This window comes from Numenius arquata, chromosome 1 (assembly GCF_964106895.1).
Source record: "Numenius arquata chromosome 1, bNumArq3.hap1.1, whole genome shotgun sequence".
NCBI lineage: Eukaryota > Metazoa > Chordata > Aves > Charadriiformes > Scolopacidae > Numenius > Numenius arquata.
Window position 1 is genome coordinate 1,009,726 of NC_133576.1, and position 21,130 is coordinate 1,030,855.

At 45.2% G+C, this 21,130-nt stretch overlaps 2 protein-coding genes across 2 annotated transcripts; one reads left to right on the forward strand and one right to left on the reverse strand.

The window, feature by feature from the left end:
- Positions 1–6,912, forward strand: LOC141467181 (C->U-editing enzyme APOBEC-1-like). The gene is made up of 6 exons (XM_074151618.1): positions 1–4; positions 2,388–2,501; positions 3,825–3,852; positions 4,279–4,667; positions 6,586–6,806; positions 6,907–6,912. The coding sequence occupies exons 1-6, from the start codon at positions 1–3 to the stop codon at positions 6,910–6,912; spliced, it is 762 nt and encodes a 253-aa protein (XP_074007719.1).
- An 11,601-nt stretch (positions 6,913–18,513) lies between these two features.
- AICDA (activation induced cytidine deaminase) lies at positions 18,514–20,501 on the reverse strand (the record flags this gene model as incomplete). Its single annotated transcript, XM_074155624.1, has 4 exons — positions 18,514–18,567; positions 18,917–19,032; positions 19,226–19,496; positions 20,346–20,501. Coding segments are annotated over 4 exons (597 nt in total), but the record flags the coding sequence as incomplete, so codon positions are not given.
- Positions 20,502–21,130: the final 629 nt, after the last annotated feature.

Below are 21,130 nucleotides of genomic sequence, written 5' to 3' on the forward strand. Positions count from 1 at the left end.
ATGAGTGAGTGTATGTCCACTGTTCTGTGTGCCCTTTGCAGTGTACTTTCCCCCAAAATTAATTTATGTGCAGGAAGTATGCATATGAATGGGTGGTTATTTTTAAAAAAATCCATTTGCTGAAGTGGGTGAGATATATTTAGATGTTACCAATAACTCAGCATTACAAACCACCTTCACATTTCTCTCTAACATTATCTTAAGCAATTTCTATAAGGGGAGATAATTGACAGCATGAGAAATAGAAAAAAATAGGATGGTCATAGCTGTCTGAGTAATACGAGGGCCCACCCAGATATATGACCCTTGCTACAGACCTGTAGCAACGTGAAGGCATGCTGGATTACTGCCGTTCATTCATAAAGGCCAAGGTAGAGTTTTCCCACCCAGATATATGTCCTGTCTGGAGTTTATCATCATCCTCTGAAGCACTGAAATTTGATCCCTGTAGACAGGATGTAGAAATTCTTCTAGAAGCAGGAATATTTACTTGTGTGGTAACCTGGTCTTTCTGATTTTTGTAGGGTTAAACCAACTGCTGGATTCGGAAGGGATTCTTCTCCTCACATTAGGCTGCCAGGAAGTGCAGAATGACATTTTTTTAAATTTTTTTTTTTTTTTTCTTTTTGGTTTTCCGCCATCTCATAGAGCACATTCAGCTTCCTGGAGACACCTGGAAACGTAGCATTGCAAATTCTTTGCTTCTAGTTAGATTCATTTTTTCTCTCCCTGCTTTCTGTGGCACATCGCTCGTTTTATACCAGGAACTACTACTACTAAGCACTGCTGCAAATCAGGCCATTTCTTGTAGATCAGGCTAAGCATCTCAAAGCCTAATTTGCAATTGCATATTCATAACTATCTAGTGCAGAGCGAAGGAAATGAAGAGATACTATCAATGCATTTCTGGCCTTACTGAATGAACCATGAACTCAGAAACACATCTGAGTTGATGCCATTCGCTCTTCCTAAGGTACGAACTAATGGAACCAATAGGGAACAACTCTGTGCCATGAAGTGGGTGACCTTGCAGCAGAAGAGGCCCTGAAGGCAGATGCTGTGTCGGCGCTGCACTGCCTGGTAACCTGCCATGACTAGCCTTCTCCTTCACAGAGGGTCCTGCTAGTGCCTGAATCCCTCCTCCCTCTGTACTCCACCATTCGTGTTCACTTCTGTTCGTTCTGTCCTTGCAGGAAACTGAGTAATTTTTGACAGTAGAATATTGAGGGCTGGCCTAAGAGAACACAAATAAATCACTTCCCCAGCTTTACAATCCCAACTCAGACTTGGCATTGAGAAAGGCAATGGCTTTGTCCTCAAGGAGAGCACATTCCTGGTCAATGGCCCAGCAAGGATCCATTTCTGCAGATTGCATCAGGCCACAAAATAATTGTGTCTCAAAAGCAGAGGAAACTGTAAATGATAGAGACTGACTTGGCACAGTCATCTCTAGCTAAACCATAAGAAGATATCTTTTGTCATCCCTTTGCTCTTGCAAGCCGGTTTTGTGTATGTCAGTCAGAGGAAAGCTTCTCTCCAGCAGCTAGCATTGTTTCACTCATTTTTCAGATTAAATTGGAAATATTTTTTGCTCCATCTGCTGTGAGTTACAGAACAGATCACAGGAAGATGATGTCCAGTTCATAATGCTGAGCAGATTTCTCAGGGCACTTGAAAAAGCCTGTTCTTTTTACATCACTGACTTCTCATGACCAATAGTTTTTGCAGATGCTCACCAGCTTGCTCAGGTCTTGTTCTCAGGGTGCCCATGTGAGTACAGATCTCTTCTCTGTTGTGAAGTTTCATAAATTCCCCCACAACAAGCTGTCCGCTGCCATAGCCGTCCTGGATCCTGGGCAGCTTGCTTAGAGTTAGCTTGCGAATTTTGCCCGGTCTCCGACCGTAGCTGTAGAAGTGTCCTCACACATACTGAGGGTCTTCCTGGCTTACTTGAGGACTCAGGTTCAAGGGTGTATGGTATGAGTGGTTCTTGGAACTCCACAGAATGGTCCCAAGAAGAGAAAAGGCGGTAACCATCACCATCTGCTGGAGATCCATAAAATCACAAGCTTTTGTTTCCCTCTCCATCGGGGTCTGCTCTTTCTCTCTTGGTGCATCGGGGTGAATGGAGGAGAGTTGGTCTCCTATTCTGGGGCTGGTGGTGATAAAGAGATATAATTTCTGTTCTGCACTGCAGAAAAACGGCTCACCTGTTAGTTCCAGCTTCTGGCAAGCAACGTTGTCTACACCCCCAGATCCACTTCTGAATGGGACTCGCCCTCTTTTGCAGTCTGTTGTTGTCAGGATCTTGCTTTCAGTTTCACCTGGTGGGGTAGTTTATTTGCATGAGAGCAAGTCACCATGAGTAACACTACAAGCATTCAAAGTTCGGTCTTCAGGAACAGAAACTGAAACAAATGTAAGACTAATAAAAGGATATCCATCACCCGAGATGGGACAGACAAATCCAGAAATATCCATGGCTGCTGTCCCTGATAGAGGTAGGTACATGTATGTGAAAAGCAGGTCTGTTTCTCTATATTCAGTGTAGATATTTACAGTAATTGTATCTAAGCAACTGGTGAGTACAGACAAATGTGTGTGTTGGTACATGAAGATATATAGGAGACATTTGTGGATTTGTATGTGCCATCTCTTCAAATGCATTACTGTATCTTGAGTCTTAGGTCCAGCTTCAAAATATTAATGTCTCATTTTGTTAACCCTGACGTGGCATTAGGCAGGAAGAATTCAAATTCCAAAAGACCTCTTAGTGTGGAAAGAGATCTCTAAGGCAAATAAGAATGGGGAAAATTACTTGGCTTATTTTTTCACCTATTTTGTTTCCAATGCAATAAACAATTAGAAAATGCCTCTTGCCTCTTAAGGAATCAGTGCAATAAGGCTGTGTGAGGAGCTGATTAGTTCTCTGTTGATGTGGAAGACAATTTTATTCCTGCTGTAATGTAGTTTTGCTGTGTATATTTCATAATTCCTCATCTTAAAGAGGTAAGAGCTATGGAAAAATGCCTTTAGTATCTTAGTTCTAAATAAATTAATTTTTTTCTTCAATGAAATGAGGGTTCTTAGATCCTTAAGTTTGCTATGGATGGACTTCTACAAAACAAATAACTAGCCTTGATCACCTGCAATTGTTTTCATCTAGACTCTCAGCTGGGAAGGGATGAATAAGTCATGGGATTGAACTTCTTTGCCACCGTGAGAGACAAAATGTACATAATCAGGCTGGTCTGTGGTGCCACCCCATAGGTATTAGTCAGAAATCACCCTCCTTTCTGCACTGATATTTTTTCCTTGGCACTGATATTTTTTTCAGCTTTTGAAACAGTTTCATACTAAGAGAAGAAAGAACCATTGGCTGTGAAAATATTTTTGTCTAGATTGACATTATGAGTACCAACAAGAAAATAACTCCAGCATCGCCTAGTAGAAGTTGTTTGGAAGATATAAAGGGAGAAGAGATTTATTTCTGCTCTTTATTAGTCAGGGAAAAGCAGATGCAATACAGCTGAAATCAGTGAAGTTAAACTTCAGTGAGATCACAGTCTACCCTAATGTGTTAAAGTGAGCAAGGGTTCATGTACAGCATAGTTTAAACAACCAACAGGTTTAGCTCCCAGGTAGAAATCCACCACTGCTGCATCCCAGAGTGGCTATCTTGCGGTGCAGGGGTTACTTATTAAGCCCTTTTAGATAAAAGAGATTTGGCAGGGAGTGTATAGACTGAAAGGGGGCAGGACAGGAGGGGTAGAGGAAATTTTGTTTTCTGATCTACTATCCCCTCGCAAATCTTTTCTATATAGGTCCTGCACCCAGAGAGAACAACCAAAGGTAAGGATACAGTTCTATCACCGTGTACTGCTGGGCCCCATAGCAATTTCCAGAGACAGGCAAAACTAAGAAGCCTTGTGCCTTGTTTTCCTCTTACCATCCCTTTCCCTGATCTTCCTTTCCAGTTGTCTCACTACTTAGACAAGTGCTGATCTCAGAGTAGTGATGGGGTTGCTTACCCTCCCAACATCTGTCAAGGAGGTGCTGTGGGTGTTTCACCAGGGCCACTCTAGGGGAATAATTCTGTAGCCTTCATCAAATTCCAGATTTAGGTCATTAGACTGCAACATTCCTCAAGCTGCTCAATTTGTGATGGGCAAGGCTTAGAGTGCGAGGCTTGTCTGATGTTGAGAGCAGGCAACGCACCATGGGACCAAACATCATTGAAGTTCTGGGATCATAGTGCTACTGGTATTTTTGTCGCAGGTGGAAGATACATCCAGATGACTTCATAAGAAATTATTTGCCAGACCAACATCCAAATGCGGTGTACCTGCTGTATGAAATCAGGTGGAGCAGAGGTACCATCTGGAGGAGCTGGTGCTCAAACAGTTCTGCCCAGCATGCTGAAGTCAACTTCTTGGAAAATTGTTTCAAGGCCATGCCATCAGTTTCTTGCTCTATCACCTGGTTCCTATCTACTACCCCCTGTGGGAGATGCTCCAGAATAATTCTGGAGTTCCTGAGGGCACATCCCAATGTGACCTTGGAAATATACGCAGCCAAGCTGTTCAAGCACCTGGATATGCGTAACCGGCAAGGTCTCAAGAACCTGGCAATGAATGGAGTCATTATACGTATCATGAATCTTGCAGGTAACCCAGCTACTCTTTGGCTTTGTTTAAGCGTGAATTGAAAATTCTGGGATTATGTGCTGTCCTGGTTTGGGCGACACAGGATTAATTTGTCTTTCAATAATTTTACTTTTCAGTAAGGACTCTTCTAATGCTTGGGAAAACTGCATTTTTAGAAGACTCTAGTGTCTGAATTTGTGAAAATATGTACTTTATAGCCAGCTGCGGTATGTGGGTCTCAAGGTCTCGGTGTTTTCAAGCTAGCCAGGTGCGGGGATGAGGAGGAGCAAGACTCAGGCACTTGACCCGAGCTGGCCAACAGAGTTATTTCATACTATGAATGTCACATTTGATATAAATTAGAAAGTTTGATCAGCAGTTTCCTCTCTTCTATGATGGCTGTGATCCCGGGAACTTCTTGCCCCAGCACTGGGCCGCTGAGACCCTCCCTTCCTCCCGAAGCCGTAGCACTCACAGCATCTGACATTTGCTGTTCACTGCTGGGAATGCACAGATTGCTACTGATACAATTGGCTGAATATAATCCTTGTATGTTTTATATTGGTATTGGGATCAGTATTGGTTCTTTAGTATTATTAATGTTAATTATTTAGTATTATTCTATGAAATCTGTTTATATTTCAACCCTTGGGTTTTCTTGTTTTTTCCCAATTCCCCCTCCTGGGTGGGGAGGGGTCATTGGGTGACAGAATAATTGTCTAAACGACAATAAATTGTTGTGGGTTCTTCAAACCATAACACATGCACTCTCAGCAATTATGCTTTGTAATAGTGGTGATGGCTGGCATTGGGGAGGACTAGTGAGCACAGAAATGCCACTCTCTTCTGTCTTATTTCTTCCTCAATCCCATACAGCCGCAGAACCAGCGCAGTCACTTCCTCTTGCCAAGTCTGAACAAGGAGAATTATGTCTTTCTCTAGCCATCCAGGCCTCCTTTATATACAGTGAAAAATCCTGACAGTAAGATAGAACCTGTCCCTCCTAGCATATGTGTGCAGATCAGCTTGCCAGCTGCAGCAAGGACTTGGTTTCCCTTGATAGCTGGAAAAGAGGAGACATATCTAAAGGAGACTTTCAGATGATGCAACATAGAGGACAATTGCGTCTTGCGTGTGTGTCTTTTTGTATGTACATCTTGCTTGCCTGTTGATGTTTGTCTGTGAAAATAGTCCAGACAAGCAGCTCACAGAAAAGAATGTACATTTGAAGAAAAGAATGTTTGGATACGTGTCTGGATACTTACTGCTGGAGTGTGCAACTACAAAATCTACTAGGTCAGATGTAAACTTAAAGGACGTTGCTTATCTTGGGGCACCTGCCTCTGGGATTATACCACCAGAGCAGTGACAGAAGCTCTGGCCATCCTATCAACGCTAAGATCAATATGTAAATGCTAAATGTTAGGGTGTTCACTGATGGTTTTCCCTGAGATAAATCAGATTAATGACTGAAGTAAAAAGTTTATTGTCCTACCTAAAGCTGCTGTGATCAAGCACAGGGCTGCCAAAAGGTATGCCTGAACAGCCCTGATTGCATGGGCCACTTTCCTCTTCCGTCCCTCCCAAAGCAGCAGCCTGCCGCTCACTTTGGTGATCCCTTCTCCTTTGGACAACGTGCTCTGGCTTTATTCCCTGATGTGCTATCTGTGACAGGGGTTGCCCAAGCCGCCATAGTGATCTCTGGCAATTCCCCTTTTTAGACATATTGCTATTTGTAGAGTTTTCGTTCCCCTTTCCACTAACTCATTTGTGTAGTTGCAAGTCATTGTTGGTCTCGTGCATGAATGCCCTCAGATTAATATCTTTCTCCTGCCCTTTACCATTGTCTTACTGAGATAGAAGTGACTCACTGATGTATTAATGAAGAAAGAACTGGGCATGCCTTTCATTAAGAGTGACTGGATATCTCTTTTCTCAGATTACAGTTACTGCTGGAAAACATTTGTTGCATACCAACGTGGAGAAGATGGATATTGGCCCTGGAGATTCAGTTCATACATCTTTCTGAATTGCATAGAGCTCTATCATATCCTTTCGGTTAGTAGGCATTTGAAGAGAATGGTGAGAGTGAAAAGTAATACAAAATCCCAGGGAAAGGAGGTTGGGAGGATCCTGGCAATGGTGTCAGCAGAAACGATAGTAGGAAAAATAAACATGGGCTTGATGCTGCATGAGCAGAGAGCCAAGAGGGCCAGAGATTGCCAAGGACTATGCTGCCACATTGTGCCTTTGTGGCCAGGAGTAGAGCAGAGATTTAGAAGTAGTGTCAGGTTTTTTTTTACTAAAGAAAGAGTAAATTATTTCAACCCTTTACATAGATCAGCAACAAATTTGTTAACTTGCAGCTTACTGCAGATATTTGATCCCAAAAGCTCATTCGGCTGTGTAGACACGGTTCAAGTATACTCCTTTTGCTTCTCAGGGCAGGGCTGCTGATTTTATTTAATTTCTGAGTAAGTTCAAAAGCCCAGATGGGTGGATTCACTTTCAGGATCAGAGCTTACACATAAGAGTATCGTATGACTGAGATCTGTATTCCCCATTTCTTGCAAGCCATACAACTGGAGAAGTTATTTGTATGGCCTGATGTCTTACTATACAAGAAAGAGAAGGTGGTCTACTGAGCAGGACAGAAGAGCAAGACTGGAGTTAATTCCTGGATCAGTTACTGTTGGTGGGGCAAGCCTAGATGTGGAATGGGGGCTAGCAGAATGGACAGGAGATAGAGGTAGGAATGCACAGGACTACATAGTACAGACAGGAACTTAAAGTCTAGAAGGATAGAAACTAACCTGTTTGTAGGATGCTATAAACACCTTGTTTTGCATCTGACTGAGGAAAAGGTAAACAGTAGACTTCACTTCAGCTCCATCCACTACAAACTTTACACAGGTCTTTTAATACCTCAGGACCTGACCTTTCTAATTCTAACTGTTGGAATAAGACGTTAAAGTGGCAGGTTACGCAGTCAGTGGCATTATCCAGTCAGTCAGCTGATTTAACAAAGTAGTTAATGTAATGTAACTGTTGAGGAAATATTTTTCCCTTGGCTTTCAGCCTTCCTGAGTCTCCTAATGTCTGAAATTGAATAATGTATCAGTTTACACACAATCAAATGCATAATGTAATGCTTACCAGGGAGCTGAAGAGAGCTGTCTGCTAAATGCTTGTGAATACTAACAAACTACAGCTGACTCAGCACAGTTCCCTGGGCAGCAGTACAAGGGAATATGCCCTTCAGGTCTTGGTTTTAAAGAGCCAGCTAACAAATGACCTCTCCCTCACTGTCCCTAGCAACCTTGTTGAGTTCTGATGGCTGGGAAGCTTGCACTTGGACACTCATGCAGAAAGTCAGGAACTTGCTCAACTGCTTTGCTGTCTCAAGCCACCCCTAAAATGAAGGTGAATAGGGCCCATTGTCAGTAGTTCTGACACCAACCCTCCACAGAAGGAATGGGAAGGTCTATGTGCTCAGCCCTTGTGAACACCCAGCGCCATTGTACTAACTGTCAGTGTTCAGACAAGTCTGATTGACCATTGCCAGGAGACCAAGACCTCCTGAGTGCAGAGGTGTAATGAGGAGAGTTCGTTCTCCAGGCACATCCTCCGGAGAAATACAGACCGTTGTGCCAAGTCCTGGCTTCCCTGGCACAAGAAGGACACTGAGGAACCAGAGAGGGTTTGGTAGAGTACCACTGCAATGGTCAGGGTGCTGGAGCACTTGCCCTACAAGGAGAGGCTCAGGGAACTGGCTTTGTTATACCTAAAGAAAAGAAATCTAAGTGAATCTAACCACAGTTTTCCAATACATAAAGGCAGTGAAGACAGAGCCAAACTCTCCTCAAAGCTGCACAGAAGGAAAATGAGGCAACAGGCACAAGCTGCAACAAGGGAAAATCCAATTGGACAGAAGGAAAAAGTCTCCCCCAACAGTGGTGCTGTACTGGAACAGGTGCCCGGAGAGGCTGTCAAACCTCTATCCCTGGAGACACTGAGAACTTTCCTCTGAGCTGCCTGATCTAGCTTTGGAGTTATCCATGCTGCAAACACGTTGTTGGATTAGAGACCTCTAGAAGGCCTTTCTAACCCCCAAAATTCTGCCTTTCCATAGGATATAGCTCGACATCCCCTGGATTCAGCTACGCAGTCTGCCACCTTTTAAATGCTTCTGGTCTGATCTGTCTTTCTGGGAGGGCTTTACTCAGCACAATGAATTCCAAGGTGTGACACTGTTGTCTGGAAAGCTGTGTCCCAAGGGAGATTATGTGACATGCTGAAGGTTGATCAGATTGATCTGTATGAGTAGATGCTGTATTTTCAAACTCTGGGTCATGTTGAAGAGACAACTTAAGTTTTTGGCATCTAATTTTTAATGTTCATGTTTCTTTCTTTCTGCTAGGGGCTTCCTCCATTGCTTTGAATATAAGAAGCATCAGCAGCACGCTTTCAAGCTCACTTTGTGCATCATAGCATTATTTACAAGACTGGAAAAGCCAGTCCCTGGGAGTCTTCCCCACTACAGCCTTGAACTGTGAGCTTCATACTGTCACCAGAGAAGACTCTTATTCTCTGTCATTGCTACACATTGGACACAGCAGATGCAGCATGTGAGAAACCACCAGGAAGTTTGGGTGATGCAGCCAGGACACAGCGCTCTGGGTCTTTACAAGGCTTCCTGAGAGTCCAATGGGGATGGGGACCATGCCCCACAATCAGACCTTTCATGTCTGCTTATTCTGCAATCAGATTCTGTGAGCATCCTCTTGAGATGCCAGTGAGTTAACATTTTTCCTGCTCTGGACTGTTTCAAAGAAGTAATCAGAGCAATGCACTCTCGTCTTGAGAATTTCTTATGAAGATAACTTTTCTGGCTATGTGTGTATGTTTCAGAATACTTCATGCCATTAGTATTTAGGTAATAATATTATATTACTACTTTTATTACAATATAATATAATTATATTAGTAAGGATTATATTGCTTCATTTTAAGGTTTTATTCTCCCTGTTTTTATGACTGTAGAAGCAACAGAATAAAATGGAAAAAGTCAGTTGTCTGTTAAGCTGTGGAAACTTAGCTTTTCTTGTTCAGTTCCTGGGCACATACCCTTCCCTTGTAATTCCACACTCTGGAGTCCCAGCTGTTCCTTGCAAACTGGGGGAACACAGTAAAATATCTCAGCTTTTCCAGCTGGAAGCACTGAGTGGATCAGCAAAGTAGCAGATATTGAAAGCTCTGAGCTATCTCTACAGGCAGAAGGCAAAAAGAAGATACAGGTGTGTTGAGCCTTGCAGCACTTTTCAGTTTTCACTGCAAATAATGCAAAACATCTCAATGAATCCTGTTGGGAACTCCATGTTTCGTGATTCCCAACCCCTCCAAGCAGGAGGCCCATTGTGTGATCCCACTGGGGAATGTGCTGCTGCTGGGATCTGCAACATGCAGGCACAAATGATTATTTGAAGAATAAAGCAGGGGTTGGTGGGAAACATGCCTATCTCTTCTAGTTGATTAATGCTTATAGCATCTCTTGGCCACGCCAAAGTCTCCAGAAGTTTAGCAGACAGTCAAGCCAGGCAGAAAAGCTGCAGACTGAGGAAGCAGCTCCAGCCCCTGCTGTCTGAGAGAGTATATAACGCTGAGTGCAGCTGGCTGGGGAGTGTCTACTACATTAACCAAATAAAATTACTCCAAGCAATGTAGTGGCTAAAGTTTTCTTCCTCCTGTCCAGATCCCCAGGCTGGATGTCACATGCCTTCTTTCTGGTCATTCTAGTGTTAACTCTTTGTTTCCTTGGGGAGAAATCAAATGACTTGATCAACATGTAGTTGAGAACACTGGGGTCCATAACCATTCAGCAACATAACTTCTAAGTGACTGGTCTCATGTAGAATGCGGAAACTGTATTTGAGCCTGATCAATGTATATATCTTCAAACATCTTCATTTGCGTCTTGCCTTGAAACTTCATTATGCTGCAAAAGTTAGCGGAGTCACATCTGAGAATCTAGAAAGTACAACAGCACAAAGCTGTAGAACAATATGTAGTGTCCATGGCCAGCACAAAATAGAAACCCTAAAGAAAATCTGCAAGACCTGAAGACCCATCCATGGGTCTTGCTATAAATACTTAAGCACCATAGAATCTTGCTTCCACCTTAGCAGCACACAGAGAAGGCTTTACCCATAACAGTGTAGAAATTACTGACACATTGCTAGTTCACATGAAATAATCTAAAAATGATGGCAAGTGTCGCTATGTTTCTACACCTTAGAATAAATATGTGGTCAGACCTTGACCTTGGAAACGTGGGAGCTCAGTGTACCCAGAACTCCAACTCTCCGGAGGAAGATGGCATGTTGGATGGCCCAGGTCTTTGGAACAGGTTGATGACGTTGCCTGGAGGCTAAATGAGATGTGATTTTGAATTAGGAGGGGAAGGTGAGTTAATGGGAGAGACTTAGTTTGAGAAGACCTGAGAATGAGAACAGGAGCCTTCTGTAAGTAGGACTAGGTGGAGGGGGTTAGATAGTCCAGAAGTTAGGGCTGCGTCAACCACATTGTTCTACATGAGAAAGGACCTGGAGTCTAGTAAGGAAGAGACCAGCCCAAAGTTAATCTTAATCCTATAACAGCAATATGGTAACCTGCTCCAAATTAATTGCTTTTTCCTGCAGTATCATCTGCGGATGAGTACAGACCCTGCTGTGAATCCTCCAACTTTGTTCCTGGCAGTCCAAGGCCCATCTCAGTGAACTATTACCATGAAATAGTTTTCCTGCAGGCAAGGTAGAGGACAGTGCCTTTACTGCAGGACAGAGGGGTTATTCCTGGCACACCAAGAGGTGCCCTATTCTCGCTTTGAACTTCAGCTAATGCTCATCTGTTTAGCCCCAGGCCAGAGAGCCCTGAATGAGGGTAGGGTGGTGGCCAAGGGAGAAAAGCAAGGGAGAAGCTGGGACATACAGGAGAAAAACAGAGGACAAAATGATCGATGAAGGAAGAAGAAAACGAGATCTCACCAGGCTCCTCAGTTTCATTTAACGTGGGTCTGTGCAGCATTACCCAGCGCAGCTTCCCTCAAACAGGTGGTGCAGTAGGTGTGATTCTCTTTGGGTTGTGAGGAATGCCTTGGGGATTGAAACAGTAGGTCAGTACTAGCAAGAATATGAGATGGGTATGCAGCCTGATGAGTTTTGGACAGACATCCTGCTAGCTGTTGTGCTTACTCCTGTTTCATCATCCTGTCTCAAAGCAATATTGGCAAGTATCCACTGGCTCCTCAGGGAGCAGTAGTTGCCTGCACAGGGATGTGCTGGTTTATCACAGAATCACAGAATGCTATGGGGTTGGAAGGGACCTCTGGAGATCATCTAGTCCGACCCCCCTGCCAAAGCAGGTCCACCCAGAGCAGGTTGCACAGGAACATGTCCAAGTGGGTTTTGAATGTCTCCAGAGACAGAGACTCCACCACCTCCCTGGGCAGCCTGTTCCAGGGCTCTGCCACCCTCAAAGTAAAGAAGTTCCTCCTCATGCTTAGATGGAACTTCCTATGTTCAAGTTTGTGCCTGTTACCTCTTGTCCTGTCACTGGGCACCACTGAAAAAGACTGTCCCCATCCTCTTGACACCCTCCCTTTAAGTGTTTATAGGCATTGATCAGATCCCCCCTCAGTCTTCTCCAGACTAAAAAGACCCAAGTCCCTCAGCCTTTCCTCAGAAGAGCGATGTTCTAGTCCCCTGACCATCTTTGTAGCCCTTTGCTGTACCCTCTCCAGCAGTTCCCTGTCCTTCTTGAACTTGGGAGCCCAGAACTGGACACAGTGCTCCAGATGGGGCCTCACCAGGGCAGAGCAGAGGGGGAGGATGACCTCCCTCGACCTGCTGGCCACACTCTTCTTGATGCACCCCAGAATGTCATTGGCCTTCTTGGCCACAAGGGCACATTGCTGGCCCTTTTCAGCTCTGTAGAGTTATAGTTTTGACTCTCTGACTCTTATTCCCAAAAGAAATGTTGTCCCCTGTAATTACCTGGTTCTCTGTCCAACTTCTTGTTTGTTTGTTCCTCCTTCTCAGAAGGGCTAATCAGTCTTGCTAGAAGTCCCAAAAAAGAAACACAGCAACAATGGGTTCCTGAAAGTGAAATGCTAGGGAAGAGAAGAACAAAGTGAGAAGATAAAACGCTTCTCTCCTGACACACTCCCAGGATCCAGCTCTCTTCAGTTCTTCCTAGGCCAAATGTGGTTTCTGAGTATTCAGTAGCCGTTTCTGAAGCATAAGAAGCTACACTGCCATTCTGGGAGATCAAATGAAACAGGATCTTAGAGACAGCTGAAAGCAGAAACAGCACTTTATGGAGGCTGTAACAACTCCAGCTGGAGTGTGATCAGGGTCCTGTGGCCCTGCCCCAGTACAAGTGAGTCTGGATCAGAGGGGTGCCCATTGCTCAGCAGCAATCCTAGTCCATTAGGCAAGAACTTTGCAATGGTGATGCTCCTGTAATGTGTAGGACTATCACTAAGGGAGCAAGAGGATATGTGATAAAGCAGAAATTATGAACAGGGCAGCATGAGCGATGGTGCAATAGTCCTGGTTGAACCTGTGCTCTGAAATGAACACTGCCCCAGGCTGGTGCCCCTGCCTCTCCCAGACGTATCTGGCTGGGGTTAGTTTCTTGCTACAGCTGAGCACCGGGGAGTAATGAGGCAGAGATCTCTGGCATCCCCATCCTTTTCATGGGTCAGTTCTACTACTACTACTGTCAGCTTTTGGCATTACCAAGTCATTCAGCTGCACAGAAGTGCCTGAATTAACTGAAGTGCATGGACTGATTTTAATGAATTAGCCGGAGTGCATGATTCTTCATGGAAGGCTCAGCCCTTTCCCATTGAAGGCAGAAGGACAAATTTTCCCTGGTTCAATTGTAAGCTTGACGGTTCAAAGTCAGCCCAGTGAAGTTTTTTACACCAGTTTTAGCTGCCAGAGTGAATTTGGAATCTGCTGTAGCCCTGCTGTGCTCTTACTGCCACGTAAGGGCCTAGAGATGGGTCTACCACACTGCTAGCCTATAGAGGTAACCGCAGAAGAGGTCTACTATCATCTTCTGTCCCTCTGGACTGGTAAAAGCGTTGTTCCAGCTTGTAGAGTAGGCTAGTTCCTAACTGTAATTAATAACAAGATTATAGCATGGAGACATCAACATCCTCCCTGTCCTGGAACCTGGGTGTACTCACCCATGTGAGGAGACAGGCCCTTTGTAGGCAGGAGGATTGCTTCTCTCAATATTGGCCCCCCACCTTCGAAAGACACATCAGTCCTTCAAACAGTAAGCTTAATAATAATAATGACAACAACAGCAGCAACAATGGTGTTTTAGCTATACCTTATGCTGGTTTGGAAGCCTGAAGGGAAACCTGCCTATCACAAAAGTGTACGTGAGATTTGAAAGCCAAAGGCAGCCTTCAAAGTACTTGCCACACTTCGGCACCTACCCTTCTGCTCTGACCTCTGCTCCGGCAGCAACCCGCTTTCTCCTTCCCCTTCAGAGGCTCTGCTTATCCCTCCTGGTGCTGTCAGAACAAGTGATATCTTCTGTGCCAAACCCCTCCACGTTTCTTCTGCGAACCAAATCCGATTTCCATCGCCACAAGTTTTTAACATGTATGTGATTAAATAATGAAATTTATGCTCATAGAAACACCAAAGGGTCAGCACCAGGGAGGGAAGAAAAAAACTACTTGGGCTAGAGGACGATGTTGTACACGAATACATATAGGCTAAAAACCCCTGAAGGGGCAAGTAGCAGAGGACTGGACTTCATGACCCTGAAGCCTCTTTCTGTCCTGGTTTCCAAGTACCAGCATGCGGGAGAGGGAGAGAGAGCAAGCAGGGGGGGAGATGTGCTTTGACAATCCCTTTTGTAAGGGCCTGGAGCATGTCTTTGCATTGTTTAGTGGTAATCTGTTTCTGATTATTGCAATGTGATGTCCAAGGACACTGTGTACTGACCCGGAGTAATGCTGTGTGCAGCTGTGGGAATGATGTCAGCGTCCTGCTCTTCAATGGGCATGTTCTGGGGGTTGCTGAGAGCTGGACTGCGGGAACCGTTTGCAGCGAGGAACAATATCCCTCCAGCCATCCTCCTCGTGAAGGGTGCCAAACACCCCTGTGCACCAGGAGATGGCAGCCATGCCCAGTTTTCCATACTGTACCAATAACCACCCCATCCCTTGTTTATCCTGTTTCCTTTGTTATCAAAGACCGACCCCGTACCTCGCTCCGCTGCAGTTGGAGCTTTCACAGAGCAGGTGGCCTCTGTATCACAGCCCCTGGGGCCATAAAAGACATGTTGGTTGTCGTAAGACTGGATGCATCCCAAGGGTCTGATTGCCAAACAGTCATGCTGGTGGCTGCCTGCAGAGACACACAGGGTGAGCTTCAGTGAGGATGAAGGGGCTACCCCCAGCCTGTGGGAAGAACGGTTTCCAGCAGCCCCTGGGCCTCGTGAGGGTGTGCTTACAGTAAAGCCATATAAAGCTTGAGCATGCAAAAAGCACATGAAACATTACACACCCAGTCATGGGGGCAGGCCTGGTGAGAGCTCATGCTCGTGCCAGACTTGCTGGGAATCTTTTGTGTCCTGACATTAATTGCGGCTGTAGTCCTTAGGGTGTGAGTCACGAGAGAAAGGGGAGGCAAGCACACCCGTGGAAAGCACGGCTTGGGGCAGCAGCTGTACAGTTCTTCGGGTGCGCCTGTGCCTTCTTCATTGCTGCAAGACATGGGGTGTTGGACCAAGTGAGACTGGGGGTTTTCCCGTCTCCACGTGGGATAGGCTGTAAACATAAGTGGTACTCAAGAGTACATAAGCAATAGTGAAATGTTCCCTATATACAGAGTCTACAAAGCAAGTAAAAGAATATTAGGTTGAAAAAGTAATGTTACTACACAACAGTCATCCTCCAGGGAGTTATTCTTGGCAGAGACACCCAATGCATTTGAGGCTGAATTAATTAATAATGCCAATTCAAAGTGTACCTTGTAACAAATAATAAGAATTGGTATTTGAGAACAGAGAAAGTGCAGTTAAAAAGGATGGCTATAGCAGGAGAGCTAAATTCCTATAGCTAAATCACATGGATTAGCTAAACTGTCCAGTCTGAATTTAATCTGCCTTAGATTCAGATGAAGCAACCTAGGATGTATTCTGAATCCAGTGTGTTTCTTTGCATTTACTCATTGCATTTATTCTCCAGTTGTATAACGTCACTAACTGTCGTGTTTCAACAGGTATCTTCTACTCAGTGTTTGACAGCATTGAAGCAAAAGCTGGTGTCTCAACTGCTTTTTTACAAAATGCTACTTTTTCTAGTAGCTCTCCAACAATTTCACTCAGGAGGATAACAGTGTTGTACAGGCCTACCAAAAGTAGGAAGACAGTAGGAATTCCTTTTTCTATCTCTGCTTCTCTTCTTGTTTTGTGAGGTATGTTGAGTCAGCACTTCTTCTGTGTCCACTTTGGTCAATTATGAGTCACGAATGGAGACAATAGTTCCGTAATCAATGAAGGAAGCACCTTGAACAACTTTAGCATTTACAACCCATATTTTTGATAGGATTTCCAAAGTATTTGTTGCCTGAACATTTAATACATCTTGATCTTCTGGATGACAGTCAACAACTTCAAAGTTACAAGGGAAAAAGATAAAGACAGTTTAATAGGACAGTGACAGGTTGTCTCTCCAGAAATCAGAAAGGGTACATGACACGTCAATCCTTTGCGTCAACTTTTACTTCCCTCACCCATGTGGTACCAAAATAATTACAAAACCAGATGCTTATTTGTTAAGACCTTTATTTATATAAATAATATGCACTGTGTCAAACAAATATACAGCACCATGCTTGCAAATTAATGCTTTGCAAAGAACTCCCATTGCTATTCCTGGAGGAAAGTCCTCAAGCTGAGAGTGCCTCAGGACCTGGAAGTTATAGGAAGCTTATGATGCCCAGTTATGAGCTCTCCTAGCAGGAGGAGGCACCGTGGGAGCAAGCTTCTCTGCTGTCCTTCTGCAGCTGGCCTATCACCAGAGGAGGTTTTCTGAAGACAAACACAGGAGCCTTCAGCCTTACCCAGAAAGAGGAACAGGATGGAGTAGGGAACTCACAGCCATCATGAAGGAAATGACAGAGCACGCCCAGATTGTGGGACACACTTGGCCTTGGCAAATCCTCAAGAGGTTAGACTGCAGAGGACAATCTGTCTGTAATTTAGGTAGTAGGAAGGTGGTGGTGAATAGGCATGTACTATGAACCGATGTCTTCATCTTGGTAAAGGCTGTGTCCACGAGACCAGGTGCTGATGAGGTCCCCTAGCGGAAACACAGTGATTGCCAGGTAGGACGATGCTTTGATTTTGCTCCTTATAAAAGATATCTATCTACAGGCTGTATAGCTTTGCACATGCCAGGTGTTTTTTCTGGTCAGCTCTCAGTACAGTCACCAACTGGCCATATCTAACCGTATTATGGGCAGTAAAAGGCCTGAAGTAATAGGAGACTGTGGGACTGTTAAGGGTGCCTCCAGCACAGGACAGTTGGCTAGGGAGGGAACGTTATTGCAGGACTGATCTAGGAGGAAATGCTCAATAGGTAAAAAGTACTCCAGTAGTAACAACTGTGGTGCTCCTTCCTGAGGTATGGCAAGAAACAGATGGTGGCTGGTGTGGATGCCAATATACCACCTATAAAGACATAACCTCAACCTACATAAATGAGAAATTAAGTCTGAGGGACAGTACAATGTGGAAATGAAGTGTGTTTTCCAGTAGATGTATGCTGGAAAAATGTTGCTGTGGTGAAGTGCTTTGGTCACTCCTTTCCTGGCTAGTGGGAGGTCCACACACCAATCGGTACTGGCCTTGAGCTGCAATGGCTCTCAACACAGTTAATAGGAGTTGTAGGAGTTGAGTGGACTTCCTATTTCTGTATGGGAAATGTCTTGCTGGACACCCAGAATTGCAGTTTGCACTTAAAAAAGTTGGCCAGCAAGTATTCTGATTTCATTATAGGCTTTTATTGTCTAGTTTCAACCTCTCCTAGTTCATAAAACCTGGACCTACAGCTACTGAAGCTCCCTCCTTTCTGGGCAGGAGGCACTGCAGGGCCTGGGCCTGCACACAATCCACTTAGAAGACCTGATGGCTTCAAGTCAGGGTTTCAAGCTAAGCTACCTGAGTTGTCCAGGACTCATGTCAGTAGTCTCAGACAAGCTTTCCAATAACTGACCAATTTTGCTCTTAGGACATAGGTTATACCACTTAAATGGTGATAGTTTTCAACTTCCTACCCACATCCGGGAGGACAACAGGGGAGGACACAGAGCAGTTCAGCATAGTGCAGCTCTAAGAGCCACGAGATGTGGTCCCCAAAACCCTCATGGAATGTGCAGAGCAGTGTGGAGACAGTGAGAACATGGTCACACAAACAGCTTTGCATGCTGTCTGCTTCCAACTGGGCAAGGCTAAACCCAGAACTCCATTTAGTGGACCACCTGAATTAGCTCTGTAGTGACTGAGGAAAGGCAAATGGCTCTGTGGCAATGTCACTGCAGTTCTGGCTATTCCCAGCTAGCAATGGATGAGGTGTGAGTCTGGGGAATGTGTCTTCAGAAGATCAGCCTAATTCTCCTTGGAAATGAAAAAGTAAGGATAGTCTTATCTCTAGACACAGGGCTGGAAGGAAGAGACATGTAAAGAGGGAAGAAGAGAAAGAGCTGTTGTAAGGGAGAAAGTTGGAAATCAAAGAACAAGTGTTTGTGAAATCTTCTGATTGCTGATGATTTTAACTTCAAAGTCCCAGAGTTTTAAAGGCATCTCGTAAATCATCTACTTCGTACAGTGGCTGCAGGACAAAATAAAAATGGTAGGTCAGTTTTCATGTGAGCAGGAATCTATGAGCAGTGAATTTCAGCAGTGATCTATGAATTTCATGTGAGCAGGAAGATGCAGAAGGAGGAAGGAATGGCAGGAGATGGGATGAGAGGCGGAAGAAGGGGAAGAGAATGAGGAGAGGAGATGTGAAGGAAGTTGGGAGAGACAGGCATGAGGGACATGAAAGGTGAGGACACAGGAATGAATGAAATGGCAGATGGCAAGGATGGGCAGCAAGAGCAGAGAGGAACTACAGTGAGGAAGAGAGGAAGAAGCTGAGGGGAAGAAGCATTGGGAGGAGAAGGAGAATTGGCCCTCACCAGGAGGATCCGTCGAAGTTTCCTGGACAGATGGACAGAGTTTTCATGAAGCCCCTCCCAGGCTTTGAATGTCTTTTCCCTGTTCTCCACAAACGTGTTCCAGCAGTAGAAGTAATCTGTGCAAGGCACAGGGGAGTTAACAGAATGCTCAAGACTGCTCCAGACAGGACACTGACCTCTCCTAGGATCACTAAATCATCACATTCTGCCATCATCTTCTCTGGCTTCTTGTCCTAGCTTCTCCCACCCTCCTGGGTCTCCCTACCCCCCATAGGTTTCCGTCACCTCTTTCTTGCCTGCACATCTCACCTTTGAAGGTCATGATGGCAATTTGGGCCCCTGCCCTGTGCAGGCGCCTCAGCCCTTCAGGCTCTGCCTTACGGTCCTCACAGAAGTAGAGGCGTGCTGTGAAGATGCGGAGGGTCAGGTTGGGGTAGGCGCGCAGGAAGTCAGCCACATGTCGGGCACAGTCGTAACAGGGGCTCCAGGATGTGAACCAGGTGATACGGTAGCAGCGGCCAGGGTCCAGGTCCCAGGCTGAGATGTAGCGCAGGAAGAGCACCTCCACATGACAGCCCATCTTGATGAAAGAGGGAAACGAGCAAGGTGTGAGGTAGGTGTAAGGATGTAAGAGAGATGAGGAGGGAGGTATGAAGTGGATGGTGTGTGAGAAGAAACAAAGTGGGGAGTAGGTCATTTTTGAGGAAGAGGAGGCTGAGGGGAGACCTCATCCCTCTCTACAACTGCTTGAAAGGGCATTATAGAGAGGTCGGTGCTGGTCTCTTCTCACAGGTAATTAGTGATAGAACAAGAGGGAATGGCTTCAAGCTGCAACAGGGTAGGTCTATAATGGACATTTGGAAAAAATTCTTCACAGAAAGAGTGGTCAGACACTGGAATGGGCTGCCCAGGGAGGGAGTTGAGTCACCATCCCTGAATGTGTTTAAGAGTCATTTAGATGCGGTATTGGGGGATATGGTGTAGGGGAGAACCGTGTAGAGCAGGGTTGACTTGATGATCTCAAGGGTCTTTTCCAACCTGAATGATTCTATGATTCTATGATAGGGTCGGTGCCAGAGGTAGAAGGCACAGTGGTACATAAGTGGAAAAGCACAGGGGCACACTGCTGTGTAGGGACGTACAACAAGAGGAATGGGTGGGAGCTAAGTAGAAAAGTAGGTAGACTGGTAAAGCAGCAGGGAGGATGGATGTCTTGGTGGTAATACACTTGGAAGTAGCATAAAGTACAGGTTTACCTGGAAGCTGCATCCCCCAAATAGTATGTAATGGTGCAGTGTCCATGCCTGTGGACACGTGTGCCAGTGCCTCTGTTGCTGTTGCAGCCCTCCTTTCCTTTCTGCCCCAGGGGAGCTGCCTCAGCAAATAAGGTGCTGGATATAAGAACAGGATGCCAAGGTGTTCCCTGTACCTTATTGCGCAGGTATCCAAAGTCCAGGGAGCACGACGTGGCACTGTCACGGCGCTTTACAACATAGCAGAGGTAGGTTTCACGCCGGCCCTTGGCCCAGCGCAGGTTCTTGAAATTGTAGAGGAAGAGTTTCCTTTTCATCAGGAGGCTGCAGGAAAAGACAAAAGCATATTTATGTCAGCCCCACCCTGAAGTGAGCAGTTCACCATGTCTTTGTTGAGGGCTCAGCACCAAAAATATCCTCATCGTGTCCAGGCCTCTCAGTACGAGAAGAGCATCAGTAATTTGCATGCAATGTGTTAGGGAAAGGTTGCAGACGTGACTGTGGGGATGAAGTAGTGACCTTGTGAGTGGAAAAAGTAAGTGAATTAGTAGCGATTACTCAAACAGCAACTATGGTTGGGCTGAGTGTGAAAATATCTGCAAATATCCAAAATATGGACACCAGTGAGGGAGAAGAAGGAAGGTGTCTGAGAAGACCTGGGAAGTTGGGAGGGTCTGGAGTTCAGCCATCAAGAAGTGTTATTTCTGCTGTACAAAATCCTGAAAAGCCACTGGGACAAGGGCTGGATCAAATTAAAGCCTCTTTAGAGAAGACTGAATGGAGTTTCTTCCCAGTATTGCCCAAAAGAAGAGCATGGTTGAAAGTGCGGAGGGCTAGGGGCTCGGGTGAGGTGCCATACGCCAGCTGAGAGAATATGTCACGGGGTAGGCATGTTGACACCTCTCCAGACACGAGTACCATTCCCACATTAGACAAACGTCGAGATGGGTAAGGGCCTGCT